Source organism: Gopherus evgoodei, chromosome 6, assembly GCF_007399415.2.
Source record: "Gopherus evgoodei ecotype Sinaloan lineage chromosome 6, rGopEvg1_v1.p, whole genome shotgun sequence".
In the NCBI taxonomy this organism is placed as follows: Eukaryota; Metazoa; Chordata; order Testudines; family Testudinidae; genus Gopherus; species Gopherus evgoodei.
In genome coordinates this window covers 15,700,715-15,721,704 of record NC_044327.1, presented here as the reverse complement: position 1 = coordinate 15,721,704, position 20,990 = coordinate 15,700,715, and the positions used below count along the sequence as shown (strand labels likewise).

Below are 20,990 nucleotides of genomic sequence, written 5' to 3'. Positions count from 1 at the left end.
GAGAATCGATCCTACAGTTCCCAGGACTCCCTTTATAAGGTATGATTCCCTACTGGTCAATAGCCAGATTTGTAACAGCTGCAACCTTTGAGGAAGGCGAACACTGAAACTGGGATTTTTCCCAGGTTACTCAGTGCTCATGAAAAGGCATCAAAGTTTTGCTGGTGACAATAATTGCAGGACTTGAGGGTTTAAATTATACACAACAAAATTAATGACTAACAGTGACAGCCAGGAGCTTGGTGTTTCCAGGTCCAACAGAAGCTGCAGTTATCTGATGAAGTTTCAGAGTTGGTATCTGAGGATTCAGTATTTGAAATAGAATGGTTGGCACAGACTGCCTCATTCCAAAAGTGGCATGAAGAGAGGAAAGAAAAGGGGCCTGTGGCTTTCTTTGCCTTTATAACATATAAAGAGGACCTGAAAGGTTATTCGCACACACACTTGGTTTTTTTAACCTTAGAAATACTCAGACCATCGAGCAAGTTTGCTGGAGGTCTTTTTTGGAGGGTCCAGAGACAGTGTGAAATTTTCAGAAACTCTCAGCATTGGCCTAACTCTGTTCCCTTTTCTGTCAATGGAAGTTTTACCATTAACATCAATGAGAGCAGAGCTGGGCCAATGAGAATGTCTTCGAAAATCCCACACTACGTACTCTCTCCAGCCTGGTCTACACCCAGATTTTACATCAGCATAAACATTTCAGGTGGGATGTGATTTTTTAAACTGATCTATTTATACCAGCGTGGATGCAGTTTTATTGGTATAAAGCTGCTCATAATATACATCTTACTGTATCCGTGTCAGCACCTCTATACAGGCATACCAGTCTATACTCCAGGGATTGTACCACTGTAACTATAATTAGTGAAGGTGTGTCAACAAGCCCTGACCTTTTAAGGGACAGGGTGTTTGAATCTCTTACAAATGAGTTTTTTTCCCCCCAATTGTTTGTTCAGCTGTGATTAAAAAAACAAGCGAAAAGAAAGCCTTTAAACAGGCTGAATAAAAATCATGTCCTCCCTCAGTTAATTAGGTTTCACGTCCATGATGTGTGATGTGATATAAACCTGCCAGTTTTCCAATTGTCCATAGAGTCTTCCAGGAAAATCAGAAAACAGGGTAGGACAGAGTCTGAATTCCTAATTTAAAAAGAAAACAGTTGAGCTCCTCCCCCACCCCTTTAAAACAAAACAAAAAACATATTACATCTTCTGTATATGCCACAAAGAAGAAAAAAGGCAGAAATTCATTTTTTCCCCCTTTGCAGGTGTCTTTTAAGAGTCCACTATAAAAGTCAATTTCTGACAAGATGATCACATTTTGCTGTCCTGATGGTTTGTCTGAACACTATCTCCTTTTGAATTTAACATCTCTAGCCTTAGTACAGTTTCACTCTATTCTCATTTATCTGTATCCGACTGTAATGACAGAACCGTCTTGTTTATCCATGTGAGTTCTGAGAGATTTAGTTTTTAAATCTGGGTTGTGTGTGCTTGGAACTGCTGGAGCAAAACATCACGTTATGGTTCCTGAACTGGGGTTCACCTTGCAGCAGCGCATGCTATAGAAATGGTTTTTCCACTGCATCTTCTGTCAGGCTGAGGCAGCAAGGCCATAGATAAACTTGTGCCTCTAGGGAAACATGGGGTCTGTCTGGATTTCTGACTTGCAGCTGAATGCGAGAACCAACCTTGGCCTCTGAACTCTGCCATTACATTCCACCAGAGGGGAAGAGCTACAAAAGCAAATCTTCAGCTGGTGCAAATTGCTGAATAGTTCAGCTGACTTCCTGCTTCTCTGTCCTAAAGACCCTCCACAGGGAATCTGTCCCTCAGGTGTGTCCATCTACAGACTCAACAAATGCACCTCTCAGCCATCGCCAGGGTACGTGAGAGAACCAAATGCTATTGCAGCCATAGAAGGATTAATGGATTACATCCAACACCTTGACTTGCCCTGTGCAGCACTAAATCCTTTCTTAATCCTCTGAGAATTGTTTAGATGTTGATGGAGTCAGATTAGAGACCTGGTGTAAGTGGGAACAATTGTATTAACAAGCTGCACCTAATTATTCAGGGCCTGAATTTAGCTCTGCAATTTGAATTTTGTTTTCTTGTTAATCTCTGAGAGGTGGATTAATAAAATGTCACTTCTCATTTCCAGAACATCACTCTCCTTTGATGCACCAGTTTTCTGGTTCTGGAAAGCCATCGGTGCGTTACACGTCTTTATCTATGATCGTTTTCATAAATCAATAAAATGTAACTGAAAATGAAGAGAAAAATTGTCCTCAAATAGCTTGCATCTGAATACAAAGGATGGACTGCTAAACTGCTGAAAGAGTTTCATATAAAACAGTGTGAAAGTGCTAACACAGAGGGAAATATTTACACAAGTCAGTCTGATACAAATGGGCTCAAGGGACTTTGCTCTTGCAAAACCTTATGCCTGTGTTTAATGTTAGCAACTCCATGAGGACGAGTCTGCAGGACTTTAGAGAGAGATTATTTCAACTGTTTGAAATTTCAAAGATACAGGCCAATATTTTCAAAAGCAATTAGTTATTCTGGATGCCTGACAACTTAAAAAGGAGCCTGATTTGCATAGTGCAGATGCTCGGCACTTTCTGAAAATCAGTCCACTTTAAGGTGTCAGGTTGGACACCCAAAAAGGAGGCACCCAAAATCACACGCCACTTTCTAAAATCATAGACATTAGACATATGGATAAGCAAATCCTAAACTTCCTGGATATAGAGCCTTCAACTCAATAGGTAACTCAAGCTTCCCCTGACCATGCTTAAGCAGATCTGAGACGTAGAATTGGGGCCCTAGAGTTCTTTTATAGATCCCTGGCAGGCTATTATAGCCACTTGACAGAAGGCATTTCTTGAATGAAGAAGAGGTAATGCACATCGTTGCTTTGGAGTAAAAATCCCTATTTCCTATGTATACACTGGTAAACTAAACTATCAAGGCATTCCAATATGGCACAGATAATTTAAGCTTAAAATAATGTAAGTAATATTATTTTCTGTAATATCTTACATCTTTGACCTTAAGGTTAACTGACCATCCACAAGCATACTATAAGGTAATTAAGACATGAAAGTGAATTAGCATCCACAAGCTAATGTGGTTGCATGGGTTAACATCTAACAAGATATAAGTAAACACATAGGAATGCAATTAGGAGTTGCCTCTAATTCTCAAACAACACTTGTTTGCATTTCAAAGCTCTAAGTCTGTCTAACATGGCTTTGCTAGCTGTTTATAAGGACTGGCCCTAAATACCATTTATATACTTTTCTAATGTCTTTAAAAGTTGAATTTGGGTCATTGAGCCTGCTAGTTGCTTACCCCTATCCATTCAGTGTCACAGGCAGCAAATTACATTGAACCTTCTGGAAGCCTTACCCTCGCATCTGTTATGGTGGGGTGTTGGGTGTTACTGCAGTAGTCTAGATTTGAGGGATATTGATGTAACTCATAAGACTTCAAACCATTTTTTACTATCTCCACTAATTCTAATCACTGAGATTGTGTCTAACTTGAATTTAGAGACAGGGCTGAATTAATCCATCAGTGCACAAATTTGAGGGGAGTTTGAACTCTGAAATTGGATTTGAATTTTGGTGGCTCTCTCTGGAACAAAGTAATGCAAAAACTCTGCAGCTGCTTGTGGGACACCTGCAGGTGAAGTCTCCAAGGCATCTTGTCACACACAAGGGCTTCTCAAACTTCCTTGGTTTCTAATTAAAAAAATTTTTTTTAAATCAGATGACCCATAGTATCACACCGTCCTTTGCTGGGGCAAAGGACTGTGGGATTTTGATCATGGCAAGAAACAAGAGGTGTGTTTTGGGTAGTGGGGCTTGTGGATGCCAATGGAGGATGGTTGGGGGAGTAAGCCTGGCCTGGGGTGTTTGAAAGAGGGTGCTGGCTGCTTAGATGACGTGGAGATGGGGAATGAATGGTTCTGGGATAGAGGGGCTGTCTGACTGCTGGAATTGGGGAGAGTTGTTGATTGCTATGTGGAGGATTACTGGCATGTGGATCGGGGACTTGTGCCAGAGCTCAGCTAGAGTCCACTCTATACATTATGGCATAAGGTGACAATGGAAGCCAGGAAATCTTAAGCTCTGGTACAGAGACAAACAGTGTCTCTTGGAAAATGCTTCCAGCTCTCCACTTGTGTAAAGCAGAGTTTAGCTGAAAACTCCTACTTCCCAAGAAGTCATAGAGCGTACTTACTTCCAAAACTTTCTACTGACGTAAACCTCCTTTTACTCAGAGTGCAGCGTCTTTAGCCAGCAACACTATGTTTAATAGCTGCTCCCTAAGTACAACTGACTTAGACCTTCCAGACTTTTCTGTCTCTGAACTGCTGGCTCCATTACACTTATAATAAAGAAACCCAACCCACAGGCATGCCAGTGAGCTATTGCAGAAAGTATTAAACTTGCATCAATAAGTTATGATCTGACATTTAGTCACAATAGCTCACATAAAAGCTAAAGTTTTACAACAGCCCACATGAGATACCTCTTGCATAAAAGAGAAGATAGAAACAAGGTAACTGATGCTTACACAGAACTGTTTATCCTAGGATAACAGCCAACTACAAACAATTTGTTATTTGCAGCTTAAAACAAATTTAAAATACTCTTGTAGTGATGCAAGCATATGCACTGCATCTACACCAAGCATCTACTTAAAACATGGTAATGGAGTTTTAGAAAGAAGTGTTGTAATCAGGGTGATCTCAATGGGCTTTAATATAATTGGGATCCAAGATTATAACACTTGGCCTTAACGTATATAAGAGTGGAGTTCATATGCTGGGTATCAGATCAAGAAATTCATTAAAAAAGATGTGGCAAAAAAGCCATTACGTATTAATAATTGGAAAATGATAGTGAAGAACCGATGGAAATGTATGTAGAATCCATGGGAACCACGGCATTGTGGCATCTGGGATTATTTCAATGTTATGATGAGTGGGAAACAGATTGTAATGATGCTACGCATACAATGCTGCGCTACAAAAGTCCACAACTCCTTCAAATATGTCCTTTGGGGCTATCTTTTCCTTTTTTTAAATACCAAATCTTCAGCTAAAACTAATTAATTGGAAGGTTAAAGATCAAATTTATGATTAAATATTTGTCAGTGTAAGAGCACAAACCCATGTAACAGAAGCCTAACTGAGCTGACCTTCAGCTATCATTAGCACTGTACCCAGACCAGACTTGCTTCACTCAACATGGCTATTTTTATAACACACAGAAAAGTAAATTTGTTGAGTCCAGGTTCACATGATTGTGATTGGCAAGCAGTGGTCCTTTTAGGTGGAACTTTTTCAAACTTTTTAGTATATATCATTTATTTTATTTAATGCTGCATAGCCAAAATATATAATTTTTTGGGTTTAAAAGGTTAAGAAAACTTCAGAGCAATTGAAAAATGTTCATGAAAAAGAAAGGCTCCAAAATCAGAAGGGTTTAATGAATGTATGGAAAATTCTCTGAAGAGGACAAGTGCTACATTTTGATGTTATTTATCTGCACATGACCAAAGTTAAGGTGAAGCTTCAGTAGAACAGAGGTGAGAGCATTTACAGGAATGAGAACTGTTGCTACATCCATTAAGGGAGCTTTATAAAATTCTTGCCAGCTCCCAGTAATTTTTTTTTGGCATACAAGTAAAACAACATTTATCCTCATGGTAAAAGACAGGTGAGTAGATCTTGTACTTGGTCTAGGAAATTTTCATGCCAATTATGCAAAGCTGAATTAAAGAACACATTGTTTCCATCTGATGAATGTTTTAACCTTTGCTATAGTGATTGAAAATTATTTTAGCATGTCTAGTTGATTTTACCCCTCGTACTCATACTTCTAGATGCCGCTCAAGGGCACGGTAGCAGAACCCATTAGGTGAAGGAAATGTCCCCACAAAAGAGGATGAGCCACACTATTGGGATCACATCCATCTTGAAAAGGTGCAGTTCAACTCAGAGTGGAGCTCCGGCTAGAATTGGAGTTGACCTTTGTCTTGCAGTTGGGAGTTCTATAGCCCCTGCTGAGAGAAAACATGGAGGGCCTATGGCAACCCCTTCCTTCTTTGTTTTGCCTTGGTGTACATGTCGAAGGTCTGTGCTCGATGGTCACTCGTCCTGGTGGGGAAGGACCCAGGTGTTCGGAAATGGCTCAGATGTCCAAGTAGCCCTATTTAGGGTTGGCCTGCTTACCCCAATTCGGGGAAGGCCATAGAAAATGTGGCTAAAAAGCTCCCTTCCAACTTCTTCATCTTACCTCACGTGTCTGGAACAATAAGCTGCTAACCCTGGACACAAAAGTGTCTGTTTATCATTTTGACTCCTAAGTACCCTCCTTTACTGCTGTGAAACTCCAAGCAGGAGCGGAGACTGAACAGCTTCCACCTTTGCTATCTCAGAAAAATCCTTGGAGTCACTTGGGACCAATGAATCACTAACAACATGATCCTTGAGAGAACTGGCCTGCAGGCTACACTGGATGCTCCCAGGCTTCGCTGACAAGGACACATGGAGCATATGCCTCAAGATCCTCCGACGAAGGCTGTGCTTTATGGCCATCTCAAGAACTGCCTGCAATGCAGGGGAAGGACAAAACTCCGATATAAGGTCAAGCAAAGTCTCAGGAAATTCAGCATCTCTGCTGACAACTGGGAGAATTCTGCCCACAATTGGTCAGTCTGGAGAAGCTGGGTGAAGGCTGGTGCAGGTATCATGGAGAGCCGTCAGATAGCTCAGGGGGAGGCCCGCAGATGAGCCAGGAAGCAGGGTGCGCTCCAACCTCCATCTGGCAAGTGGACCTGTAGCCACCGTGGGAAGGTCTGCCGCTCGCGCATTGGGCTCATCTCTCACACTACGGTCAAGCATCATTGATTGACTGACTTTGTCGTGTTTCCTTTCATCTGTCAAGATGTTGGATGGCCATACGTATAAAAGGGCAAAAACGTGATTTTTCTTCTTTCAACAGACATTCTATGGATGGAACATGTGTCCAGCCTTTTTGTGTTCTGGTTAATCACAGCAGTAATAGGCCCCAATCCTATGAGTTGCTCAGTATGTTCCTATTTCTCCAGTAGAAGTCACGATTTCAGGCTGTGCAGCGCAAGCCTATAGAAACCGGTTTATTCCTCTATTATAAATATTTATCATTTGCATGACAGTAGTGCCTCTCTAACAAAATCAGGGCCCTATTGTGCTATGTACTGTTAAAAAATAGAGGCAGTCCCTGCCTTAAAGTGTTTAAACTTTAAATAGACACAGAGAGGTGATGTGACTTGCCCAAAGTCACACAGGAGGCTAGAGGCAGGCCTCCTGAGTCCCAGTCCAGTGCCCTATCCACTGGACCATACTGCCTCTATGTTCCTGATCCTGCACCATTGATGCCAATGTTAATTTATCCGTTGACTTCAACAGAAGTATACACAGTTTCTTTCACAGTGCACTGTGGGTCTTTTGGGGTCCTATTCTGTGAGAGGCTGTGCTGTGAACTCCCACTGACTTCAGTATGAGTTAAGGCTGCTCAGCACCTCCCATAAGATTGGAACCCAGGTGAAACAAAGCAGATTTTATGCACATACTTTATGTAGCCTATATTTTCATTCATTTTGTTCTTAATTATCTTCAGTAATGGAAAAGATTTCTAGGGTTTGAGTTAAATTTAAACAAAATGAAGTAACAATAATGCAACAAGAATAATTAAGCTCTTCTGTTCTTAATTAGTGAAGGAACAAATTACCAGCTTCCAATCAGCGGCACAGTAAGGGAGTTCTTACTGAGCTGCTGATGGTTGGAGACTTGTTATTACAAGGGCAGATTCTGAAATGTTTTGAGATCTTCAGTTAAAAAGGTGCTATCGAAGTATGGCTATTGCATTAAATAGGTGTGAACTGATCTGAGAATTTCTACTTCTGGGGGAATTCTGTGCCACTGTGCATGTGCAGAATTTACATGCCCTGTAGATTTCTTAGCTTCCGCACAGAAAAATGTCTCTGACTGGGAAGCAAAGGAAAGCCACAAGAGCCGTCATGTGACCCTCCCCAGCAATATGTTTTGAGTGCCCAGGGCAGCTGTCAGAGAGGTAAATCACTGTGGGACAGGGGGGCAGGACTGGGGAAGACCTGGCTGGTGGCGCCTATCTTGCTCTGGGCTAAGCTGCTAGTCCTGGCTGGACTGGGGAGAATGGGACTTTATCTTCTCCTGCACAACATCCGGGGCTGGTCAGACCCACCCCTAGATTTCTCCCCCAGCTGCAGGAAGCTCTGCAAACTCCCTTTCCCTGCACCCATTGCTCCTTAGCTGCAAGGGGAGGGATCCCTGTACAGGAAACTACTCCCCCATCTGTCCAACGCCAATGCATCTAGACCCCCTCATACACAGATCTCCCACTGAGCCTTGTCCCCCATGCACTTAGGACTCCTCCCCAATGAGCCCCACTCCCTCTGCACCTGGACCCCCCCAATGAACCCCCCATACCCAGATATCCCCCCCGCTGAGCCTCAACCACTTTCATGTGGATCCCCCTGCAGAGTCCCATTACTGTTGCACCCAGAACCCCGCAACAAGCCCCTGCACATCCAGATCTCCCCCACACCTGGATCCCCCACTGAGCTACCCGCACCCAGATTGCCCCACACCTGGATTCCCTCACAGTAAATCCCTCCACACTTGGATCCTGCCTTGCTGAGCCTGCCTGCCCACAGCTGGTGCATGTCTCAGGGCCCTGGGGTGTTTCCGGGGCACGCCTGGTCCTTGTGCTGTGTCAGGGTTGGGTGCTGAGTCCGTGTCCTGGGGGGAGCTGCACAATGATTTCCCATCTCTATGCAGCCACTGGCCTGTGCTCACCAATGCCATGCTGGAGTCTCCACTTTTATTTGACAAATAAAATTAGCAGAATTTTAAAATATTGTGTGCAAAAATTTTTTGGCACAGAATGCCCGCAGGAGTATCCACACCACATCTGCACCTGCACCAGTATCCACAAGCTGAGAATAAAAAGGTTCCTATGTCATTTTCAACTGCAATTTGCCTCAGCCAGTAGCAACAGACTCCTGAAGTCTGTAATATTTTAACCTCTTTTAGTGCTAAAAAACAGCACAACCAAAAACAAAGAGTGTGTGACTAAACCTAAAACACCCTGCAAAGAGTGGCCAGAAACATGAAAACAAACAGATTACTGTACACCCTGATACAGAGTACGAAAGCAAACATCCATCAAAAACAATCATAACTTGAAAAAAACAAGACAACACAGGGCTAAAAACTAAGATATTTTTATTTCACTAGTTAGCATGATTTTGCTATCATTCTGGAGTGACTTCTGAACAGGAACTGAGGTAAAATCAAAAGTACTTGAAACTTTCTTATACCGGAAAAATTCACTAATCCTGAATGCATCACAGCAAATTGGCTAATTTTATCTGTATCAGGTTGTATTAACCAGATGTTACATTAAACATGTGATCTTGAGTCTCCACAACTGTAAATTATGACAGAAGTATAGAGATGAAATAAATTGCAATTGAAGACATGTAACGCCGTATTAAAAAAAAAAATCACAAACCATTAGTGCTGCACAGTTGATTAGCACACTGCACTTAAATCAATGTTATACAGGTGCATGTAGGATTTTGTAGATTATTTGCAGTAATCCTTAATATCTCCTGAACACGTCTGTTTAGTAACACATATTTAAGTGTGATTACTCAACTCTATAACACTTTAAAACTTTTTATTGAAGCTACACTTACTTTTAATTGATTGAGCTTTCTATTTGGTCATGCAGCAGCTGCTTTTTGGTTTTAACTTGTGGGCAGAGGGGCTAGTGTTCTCTGACATTCTAAAACAGATTATGGACCTAACTGATTTTCAAAGAGCAAATTGCTCTTTGAGTAATCCCACTGAAATCAATGGGACTATTTGTGGAGTAAAGTTTACTCATTGTAAGGGTATCAGAATACTGTCTGTCCTTAAAATAATTTGGTTCTTTCATATGAACTATATATTACTAACAGCAACAACATACTCCAAGACAGCTGTTATACAGGGTACCCACATTTCTAGGAGGTTAAAAGCATGTTTCTTCTGACACACACACCTTGGTGAAAGTCCTAAACTGCGCTAAAAGTAATGAAGAAATCAAGGAAGGCCTGAGTATCCCACTATCCATTTCAAACACCAACTGTTCATGTAGTCGTTGGTGTAGGGTGTGCAGATACAGTAAATGGCAGTGCAGTATTGATGTAACAAAGATTCTGGAGTCTCTCCCCTATCTTCTAGGCAAATGGGGGATGAATGAATTACAGAAGAGAGACACTTTCAATCTCTAGGAAAGATGATGCAATACCCCCTCCTGCAGCATCCATGGTAGTCTCATAGGATACTCCTTTGGCCAGTGCAGCTGGAGGTATATGGACTGTGCTGTGGAGATAAGAACTGGTGAGGGAGAAAGGAAAAAAAAATCTAGGTAAACAAATATTCAAATAAGAATTCAAGCATAGAACTTACAGGAGAGCTAGTTTCTATTTATAAGATAAAGAGGCAAGAAGGTTTCTATAGAGCTCTGAAGATGGAAGGCACTATATACATGCTAAACTTTGCTACTATTGTCCAGTAATAGAAGGGGAGTACTCGAAGAGTGGAAATGTCCTGTGAAGAGCACCGCCCTAGTTTAACCTTGGCACCAACAGAGCTCAGATACAAACAGCTTACAAGAGTGCTGCAGTCTTGCCACTGAACTTCTGTGTCTGTAGGGGCATTGGCAAACAGCCCGATGTCAGGAGTAAGTAACAGATGGAGGTGAGGGAAGGACAGGACATTCTAATAATAAGAAAATTTGGGCTAATGCATATTTTAAAGTTATTTTTGAAAAAATAAGGTATATTCTCTATAGCTGTAAACACCTCAGAGTGCAAGCTCTCTTCCTGAGCCAGATTCGGAAAGCACTTACTGCCATGGGTGCGCAGTTATTCAGACGAACAGCCCCAGTGAAGTCAATAAACAGTTTTCAGAATGAATTCAAAACTTGGTCCGCTGTCATTCGGACACCCAAGCCACTTGGCACTTACATGATGATGCTGGCCTACATTAAAAGGGAGCTCTCTCTGGTGTTAGAAGCCACAGAAATAATAACGCAACTCCCTCTGACACCATTTCCAGAACCCCTTATCCAGTTCTGGGAGAACACTTCAGGTTCCTTTATTTGGCATGCAGCAAAGCTACGCTGAGGTGATCAGACTCAAGCATAGGGGGTGAGGGTGGGGGGTATCACACATCCAGAGTTACAACAAACTCTTCCTTTATATCTATTTACACATCAAATTGCACTTGCAATTCTTTACACCATACATTTTTGGATTGGCTTGGTTACTTGCAGGAACCAATCCTTGTACAGCATGCTCACACGTTACATTCTGTGTTTATCTTGCCCACAGTCCCTAGCATCGAGGTGTTGCAGCTTATCTTAGCTAGCACAGACAGCCACACTCCAGCATACTGTTTGTCAAGCCCCTTTTTACAACTTAACCTTCCATTCACCTTCCCAATTACGCCCACTAAGAAATGAGGCAAATTACTTATGTCAAGCCAGGCTTACACCAACACCAAATGAAGGCTAGCAAGAGATAAAATCACACAAAACGCTCATTTGCTGTATGAAATTAGTCAGCACTGCTATGCTTTTGCTGCTTCTATTGCTGCACTGACAGCAAAATACAAGGGTTACAGCTGTGGCAAACTCTCTCTGCCTCAAGCTGACCTGTTCCATCTTAGCAGAGAGGAAGGACCGAGCATTCAACTGCAATTTAACAACTACTTAATACTAAAAACAAACAATCAAACAAAGGCCTGAAGTCCAATGGAAGAAACCACTAGCTCTTGCCAAGCAAGACAGGCGCTCTGACTGACCACCACGGGCGGTAAGAAGAGATTGAGAGGGCGTGGGCCAGCGGCGCCTGATACACCGCGGTGTGAGTGTGGCACGCCGAAGGGCACCACAGCCAGGCCTACGAGTACTGCTAAGGCAAAAATCTCTGATGGTCATGCACATGGACGCACACACCTAGAATGGAATCGACAGAAGCAAGCACTTGGAGCAGAAACCTTGTTACTGTTCCCATTCCCAGTGCTTCACTTTCTCCCAGGAGATAGACAATGCAGTAGATGGATATTTACAAAAAGTAAGGATACTTGCTACCCATGAACATGGTGACTGTCTTACCCAGAGTTGGGGAGGGTAACCAGGACAGAAGAGATATGGGGTTTCCAATCTCTGTCCCTCTCAGACATTCCTTTGGGAAAGGGCCAGCCTCAACATCTAACAGAGGCCCCATGAAAACAGGCTGCTCAGGGAATGTCAGGTGATTCTCCTTCTCCTTTGATCTACTCTGGTCCACTGCCCCTGGTGAAGAGACAACTGCCAACTCCTTGTTCTGCCACAACACCCCTTGGGTTGACTTTCTGCTGCTGCAAGTGGCCCCTCTGTCAGAAGGCAGCACATGATGGAAATGATTCTAGCCCAGTTTACCTGGAAGGTTGGTTTAGGCCCAACACCCCTTTCCACAAACATTAAAAAACCTGCAGGGCTTTGTGAAGTTCATGGTAATGCTTTGCTGCCAAGGGAACATGGCTATCGCTTTCCTCCTGAAATACTGCCAAGACCTCAGCCAGGCTTTGGAAACTTCGCTGTGGAATTTAGATCACAAGAATCTAATTAAAACGTAGCCAACCCCAAATAATCCCTCTCCCTTCTGCTCCCCATCTCTTTATGAAATGAAACTCTCTCTCATGCCATTCTATTTCTGAATGCCAAATAAGCAGCTTAATTGATCAGAGTGTTGTATCTCACCACCCAGAAATCACCAACAACTGCCTCTCATGTGATATGTAAGAAAGAAGAACGGCAAATTCCAGAGAGAAAAAGGTTTGGGCAAAGACATATTTAGAGGTACAAATAAATTTTTATTAAGGAGGGTTTTACCCATAAAGCTGCTCCCCGCCCCACAGGATTACGGAACAAAATAATGTGTTTTACCTTGGAAGAAGAGCAGTTTTAAAGCTACTGTCCCTGAATGAAGGATCATCTCCAGCCCATGTTCCAAGCAGCCACTTTATCAATCTCCCCAATATTTTACCATAATTTTTGTTCAACATTTCATTAAAGGCCCACCTCTACTAAGCAACTGAGTTTTACCATTCCTTTGGATGGCTCCTTACAACAAAATTAGGATGTTTTTAACGGTGACGACTGTAGGTGAACCAACAGGTCATGGGTATGGACATGACAGCAGTGTTGCCATTAAGAACGGCTACTTTATTCTCAGAACAGCACCAGTATAACTTCATTTATCTATCTGCCATTCTACTGAAACTGCTCTGATCTGAAGCTTTGATGAGACCTGCTTTCCCATTCTCTCTCCTAGTTAGATGAACCCCCATCTTTGCTGATGATCCCCATAAAACTTTGAGGAGAAAAGGGCTTGTAGTTTATCAGCTAGTCAGTTCAATGCATGGATCTCTTACAGTTCAGGGAAAGTGGCTCATGTAGCTTCTAACCCCCTGATAAGCCTTAAACAAAGGAGGCTGGTCGATAAACAAAACATGCAACCCCTCCCCTACAAAGAGAGCTACAAATTGAAGTTAATAGTTAATGTAACATACCGTGCTGCCAAGAAGGACAAGAACAGTATAAGGCAGACAGCAGTGACCGACCCTAATCCAGCAAGAGTCATATGTTGCAGAGTGGGTGATAAATCTGAAAGGAAAACATCCAATAGTTCAAAAACAAATAACCAAAATGGTGCCATGGTGCAGCACAGTCTTGTGACTCACTGCCTAAATCAAAGTTAAACTCTTATTCTGGATTTATTGCTCCATCAAGCAGTAATTGAGCTGAACATCCAATGGCCAGCAGCCAGCTGAAGAAATGAGATTAATGGTGTATTGCTCAAAAGGAATTACATTTTCCTGTCTATTACTCTCCTGCTCTCCACCTCCCTCATTTTTTTTTTTACTTTTGACAGTCAAAGTAAATCAAGATCCTTTTCCTCTAACATCATCATCTGTTTCAGTCAAAGTCATAAGACAAGGGTGTCTCCGGTGCAGGGGCAGCTCTATGTATTTTGTCACCCCAAGCACCGCAGTCAGGCGGCTTTCGGCAGCATGCCTGCAGGAGGTCTGCCGGTCCCGTGCCTTCGCCGTACCTGCTGCCAAAACCGTGGGACCAGTGGACCTCCTGCAGGCATGCCGCCGAAGGCTGCCTGACTGCCGCCCTCACGACAACCAGCAAGCCACCCCAGGCATGTGCTTGGTGCGCTGGTGCCTGGAGCCGCCTCTGCTCCGGTGCTACTAACTAATCCATCATCAAACGGCTGAACTCTTCTCCTCCAAATTCTTGCAATCTGGGTACTATTTCTGTTTTCAGGATGGTACCTACAGCAATATAAACACCACGGAATCACACCTGGGGAGAACAGACTGCTATAGCTCATGAACAAATCCGTCAAATATTTGTGTTAATGAGAACTGAGAGGGTGGGTAAACTAAAACTGACATGTGCCTGAGGAGAAGAGGAATGAATAATCTGCATAAATACATTAACTGACTGGCCCCTGAAGTTTTCAATCAGGATACGAGCAAGCCATTTCCCCATCATGGTATTTCAGAAGAAGTGTGAAGGAGCTGTCATTTGTTACCAAACTTTTCAGGAGTCAACTCTATCAAAATGATGCAAATAACTCTTTGCTCTGACTGCATGAGCCACTTCTTATTTTCTACACATGCACAAGAAACACATGCGCCTCATGAATTATGGCCCTGATGCTGGAAACACTTAGGTGTATGAATAATTTTATGCACATGTGCAGTTCCATTTAATCACATGTGAGACTGCAAGATCAGGGTCTGCAGCCCTAGTGCTTACTTGTAGTCACGGAAAATGACTACCAGTGATAATTTCAGAATCGGGGTTTTAAGATCTTATGTGCAGTATTTGGTCAGCCTCTGTACATGCTCAATTTTGGTCAGAACTTAAAAAAATACATAAACCTTTACTTCACCACAAAACCAGTTTTCATATATAAAAATCAAATATCCATGGAACAGACTAACATGACCAAAAAAAAAAAGACTTCACCCCTTTGTATTACTATATTTGAGTTAAAATCACTACATTCTGATTTTATTCAGATCACTCTTAACTATAACATTGGAAGCCTATGTCCATCACTACTCTAGCACTCTTTATTACAGCAATTTAACAGATTATAATCAAAGCCTCACTAGAAGGCCTCTGTCACAGAGAAATCTGGTCTAAATAGCCATGGTTAGGGGCAGCTCCAGGCACCAGCATGCCAAGTGCGTGCCTGGGGCGGCAAACCATGGGGGGGGGCACTCTGCTGGTTGCCGCGAGGGTGGCAGACAGGTTGCCTTCGACAGCATGCCTGCGGAAGGTCCGCTAGTCTCGCGACTTTGGCAGACCTTCCACAGGTGTGCCGCCGAATCTGCGGGACTGGGGACCTCCCGCAGGCAAGCTGCTGAAGGCAGCCTGCCTACTGTGCTTGGGGCGGCAAAATACCTAGAGCCGCCCCTGCCCATGGTTGTATTGAATGTCTAGATCTTTCTCTGTTTTGAAAATGGAATGAAAAAGCACTCCTTAAGGAACTCAGCCTCTCAAAATTCACACAGCCTTTCAAGTTGTACAAGTCCCATAAGGCCATGGATACTGGTTGACTGGAAGACTGGCCTATCTAGGGGGAAGTGGAGACAGAGTATAAAGACAAGCCCCATTCCTTCACCCATCTTCCAATTCTCCTTTGCCACCTCCCAAAGAGAAAAATCCAGCTGCATGCCAGAGGGTTGTAGTGGTATTCTAGGGGTGGACAGAAGACAGAGATATGAGAAAGGGGTAGTTTTCTGTGGCTGCATAGTTATTTTTAGTATTGAGCAGGAACCAGATTTCCATGCCATGGGAAATTCCACAATTTCAAAACACTGTCCCCTTTCTGAAATAGTAGAAAAACAAGCCATTTTGAAATTTCCCATAAAACAAAATTTAAAAAAAAATTAGTTTTGGTAGCAACATTTTGTTTTGATCAAACCAAAACATTTTTGTCTGATCTCAGCCTTTTAAAAATTCATTTTAATGTAAAAATCAATTAATTTAGTTTCATAAAGTGGTTTAGAAACAAAAAACCAGAAACATTCCATTCAAAAAATGTCAAAAAACAGGACGTTTCAATGTTGCTGAAACACTTCATTTCAGGTTTTTTCCCCCTAAACAAAATGTTATCAAAACCTGACATGTTTTTCTACACATTTTGATGAACACAGCATTTTTCATCAAAAAACCTTTTTGGTGCAAAAGTTTCTACTAGCTCTAGTTATTTTGCAGCTCTTACCAACAGGAAAAATACTCTTTAGAAAAACAGGCAGCGTCCATAGCTGCCAAGTCCCTGAAGCTGGCCAAGTTTCTGAGAGCCAGTACTGCAGAGGCTATTGCTGGCCTGCAGAGGATCTTAAGTGTGGCAAGAAAGAATTTCTTCAATTCATGGGAGAAAAGGTAAGTGTGTCCAAGGAAAAAAACAAACAAACAGATGTGATGCCCCTGAAAATACAGTATTTTTAGAAATAGAATCATTGGGAAGGGGCCTGACAGAGAGGAAGAAAATGGACATTTTATCCTGTCTGAAAATTGGATTTTAGCAATGTCACTCCAGCAATGAGAGAAGAGCTCTGTGTAAGCTCAAAAGCTTATCTCTCTCTCACCAGCAGAAGTTGGTCCAATAAAAGATATTAACTCACCCAGTTTGTCTCTCTAATATCTGGGGACCAACATAGCTACAACAACACTGCATTCTCCAGCAATAATTCTGTCTTACTAGGTACTGACAGATCAAAACCACCAGTTAGAATTTTTCGGATATTTCTGACTCTTAGATTCTACTCTGCATCAGGCATAAAAGCTTTCATACTTCACAAAATATAGTTTTCCCGCGGATAACTTACACCAGTGAAGAATGAAAGTTCCAGAGCTTTAGCAACTCATTTAGTTAAATAATTTGTCTGCATTAAAATTCCCTGATTAATCTTGTACCAAAAAGGCAAGTGAGGAACTCAAATTCTCCTTCCTCAATTTCAGAGCGAGAGAAGGAAGAAACAAGTTCGCTTTGCTTTTCTGAATTCCTTTTACCCAAAGAGATTTCTTGTTTGGAGAATCCAGAGCCTTTCATTTTCTTTGTTTTTCTCCTATCAACACTGGTTGCTTGAGATGCAACAGAAAAGAAACAGCTATATTATCAATTAGCTGGAGGAGGCAGCCTGAATCTCCTCAGGGCAGAGACTGCTTGTACAGGCACTCAAATAACAGGTGATGCCAGTCACCATCTCTCTGCAGCACTTACTACTAGCCTGCCCTTTCATTCCTGGGAGATAGCACTATGAGGATAATTTCTTTGTTTCATGCATTAAAGCAAACTGGAGAAACAGGCCAGTTCTCCAGTAACTATACTGCAGAAACACTAATTGAAGGGTTCAGACATTTTGAAGAGCAGAAAATACACTTTTTATGTTTCTTGTTTGGTGTTTTCATTTTCACCAGTTTGTTCAATGTACTAATGTTGTCCAACATAGCACACCTGTAAAGCTGCTGAGAATTCCAGCAATGTTCTCCCCATCTATTGGCCTCAGTGGAATGTCAGTAGGTTGGAGGAGTACAGCAGCTGGAGCAGGCCCATTTGTAAATGTTTATGGCCTGTCGCAACCCAGTAAATAGTCTGAGGGTGAAGGCCCCGGGGTGGTTTTGGTTGGGCCCTGCCTCCCTCCCCCAAGCTAGCTGGGGTTGGCTCTCTGCTCCAGGGTTGCAGCGCCACTCAGGTTTGGCCCCGCCCCCCTGGCTGGACCAAATTTGTGAGTGGAGTTGTGACCTGGCTCATGGAGTTGCAGGGTCACTCACTCAAATTTGGCCTACCTGGACTCCCATCATCATGATGGCTGGGTCAAACCTGAGTGGTGCTAGGACCCTCGAATGTGCAGGGCCTGGAGAAGAGAGGTGAGCCAAGCCAGTCCTGTGGGACCGGAGCTGCCACGTGATCCTTTGAAACATTCTGGCAACCCAATTTTGGGTCCCAATCCAGAAGTGGAGAAACCTGATCTAACCTTTGTAACGCTCCGCTAGACTTCATTGCTAGCAGGGAATTAAACAAAAGCCACAGAAATTGTTAGTTTTATGCCAAGATATAGCCAGGCAATGCAATGACAACTTTTGTTTTCTCATAAGATGAAAAACTGCCTTACCTTCAATTTGTGCCCAAACTGCACAAGATTGCGTCCTCACCTGGAAAGTAAAACATAACCAATGTCACTGGTTTCCCAGGATATGTATTTAATCAACAAGCCTACACCATCAGCAAAGGCATTCAGACAAGAAACATTAAAACGTATTACAGTGGGAATGGATTCCTAGATCACCAAGCTTTCCTGAGAAGGCTACAGGGAATAAAGATCAGATTAAAGAGAAAACTCTGAGGAAAGTCTAGCTCTCATCTTTCGGATAGAAAAGAACAGATATCTAAAAACCCTACGTGACGGGGCTATAAAGTTGCATGGTTAAGCATTCAAGAAGTTAGGAAATACCAACGTTAAGGCTGCTCATGCAGTCTTAACTCTGCCCCCTATTCGCATATACAGATTCCTTTACAGTGGTTAATTACATGGTCACTCACTGTTTTGCAAATAATATATTACACAACGTTTTTCTCCACCCTGAATACACATTTAGCACCTTATAATTTTTAAAGAAACTTTAATACAGTACTTACATTAGTTTAATTTTCATTATGATCCAAAATATCGTTAGGGACAGACTTTCTATAAATTCTTGTTTAATCAGTTTTCCCCTCTTTTTTGATGTGTTCTCTTCCCTATTTTCTTCTTCTGTATCTCATACCCTCAAACATACATATGAATGGTAAGTACAGTACTACTCCATGGTGTATACTTAATATGAAGTGTGCTATGTACTTTACATATAAATGACTTACATGGACTCTGGTATTTACATATATTTTATTGAAGGTTTTAGACAAAAAAGTATACTATTGCAGTGGATAAATGGTATATTATCAGGTAATTAAAGATTAAGGCCTGGTCTACACTGGAGGAGAGGGGAACGCGAGCTAAGTCGGTCTAAGTTATGCAACTTCAGCTACAAAAATAGCATAGCTAAAGTAGATGTACTTAGAGCTACTGACACTCCCCCATCGACTCCGCCTATGCTTCTCGTTGTGGTGGAGTACCGGAGTCGACGGGAGAGTGCTCGGCAGTCAATTTATCGCCTCTTCACTAGACGCAATAAATCAACCCCCACTGGATCGATCGCTCTGGAAGTAAGTGTAGACATGCCCTAAATCATGATGCATCTGCACAAAGGGACAATCTTTGTTTGGGGCTTTATTATGAGCTTCTATACAACCTCACTGATATTTAATATAGTTTTTGCTATGGGATTTTCAAGCTGTTTAAAAGCATAAAAGATAGGGTACAGAATGAACAAGAACAGACCTGCAGGACTTCACTCTGTATGAGGCAACCTCCCCTAATATCACACACCTAACAAGGTCCCCTAGGATTGAGCCAAGAGATCTTAATGGACTCTTTGCTTCAGCCTACCTACTGCCATTTTCACTATGTCGAGAAGTTAGTCATGCACCCATAGACAGTATAGCCTTCCACAGCAGTGCACTTTCCAAGTTTAGGAGAGAAAACACAAGCAATCTACTGCACAACTGTGCGCAACATGAATTTTTCAAGACCAGTTGTCAGAACAGTTAAAGGCATTTTCCCCTCAATTAGGGTTCCTTCTGTTCCAAATTTCAACATTCTACCCCTAGCTGTTTCAATGCCTGTACTAAATACTACAAAATCCTCTAACTGGAATATCAAATTTACCTCCATCCCTTGCAGACTTACTGTTGGTTTTATTACATATTCACTCCACAAATGCTGAATGATGAAATGGGGGTTGTAGAAGGTTTTACTTAGGTTAAAGAAATGAATCCCACATCATTTTAAGCTCCAAGCACTATTATTTTCTCAGTGTCTTTCATTTTGGGCCTTGGGCAGGTTGAGAGGTATGGAATCCATAAAGCAATCAGTGGAGCCTGAAACAGGCACCAGATGGGTTGGAACTAATTAAAGAATACAACTCTCTCACTGAGAAGGACACATCCAGAGATGGACAATTTGTTCTACTTAAGGGAGGTTTTCATGATACTGTCAGGCAATCTGTAGCTATCTCCCAAGCCCCATCTCTCTCCAGAATTCCCACTTCTCACCTGCCAAATTTATCATTAGGAAAAATGGTACTCCTCCATTATCTCAGTTCTCCTATCTTCTTCCCTGATGCTCTCCAAGCATTCCCTGTTGGAGAGGATCAGGTGGCATGACATTTGGCTAGCATAAGTGGATGTCCCTCACATTTCCCTCAGTCTTTCACATTTCACTCAGCTTGGACTGGTGCATAGGTTGCAATTTTATTAAAAGCCCTTTTCATTTTCTGGTTCTCATGTACAATGCTATGGGGCTTGGGTTTCAAAACTGTAGGAGAATATTTAAAGGTGACCTGCAAAAGGAAAAGAATGGGATTGTGCCTTTTTTGGTTACTTTATGATGTATAAAAAAAAAAAGACATGAAAGTTCTGTTTTTTGAAATTTCAGGTCCTGTATTACCCGGAATACTCTATGGCTTGGTCTACACTAGAAAAATTAACCATTGCTGACATTCATTGTCAGGAATGAGTAATTTGTCTAGTATAGACCAGGTGTATGATGCTGAAATGTGACTTCACAAGAACAATAATGTGAAAGTTAAGCAATTTAGGAATTTAGTCACATTATTTAAAATTCTTTGGTCTGGTGTAATAACTATTTAAAATAAAGTG

General features: G+C 42.1%; 1 protein-coding gene across 9 annotated transcripts in view; it reads right to left on the bottom strand.

Moving 5' to 3' along the window:
* SUSD1 (sushi domain containing 1) overlaps window positions 1–20,990 on the bottom strand; it is a 135,585-nt gene that overhangs the window by 42,519 nt on the left and 72,076 nt on the right. For 5 of the 9 annotated variants that reach the window (XR_004001066.1, XR_004001067.1, XR_004001063.1 and 2 more), the window contains exons 20-21: window positions 18,346–18,385; window positions 13,714–13,807 (exon numbers count right to left, since the gene is read on the bottom strand). Coding sequence is in view for 3 of the 9 variants with exons in the window: in XM_030567916.1 (XP_030423776.1) it covers window positions 10,356–10,491; window positions 13,714–13,807; window positions 18,346–18,385 (270 nt within the window). In the remaining 6 variants the exon portion in view is untranslated. Of the gene's footprint in view, window positions 1–9,313; window positions 10,492–13,713; window positions 13,808–14,405; window positions 14,485–18,345; window positions 18,386–20,990 lie in introns of those variants that run through there. The other 4 variants (XM_030567916.1, XM_030567917.1, XM_030567919.1 and 1 more) reach the window with 4 other exon arrangements.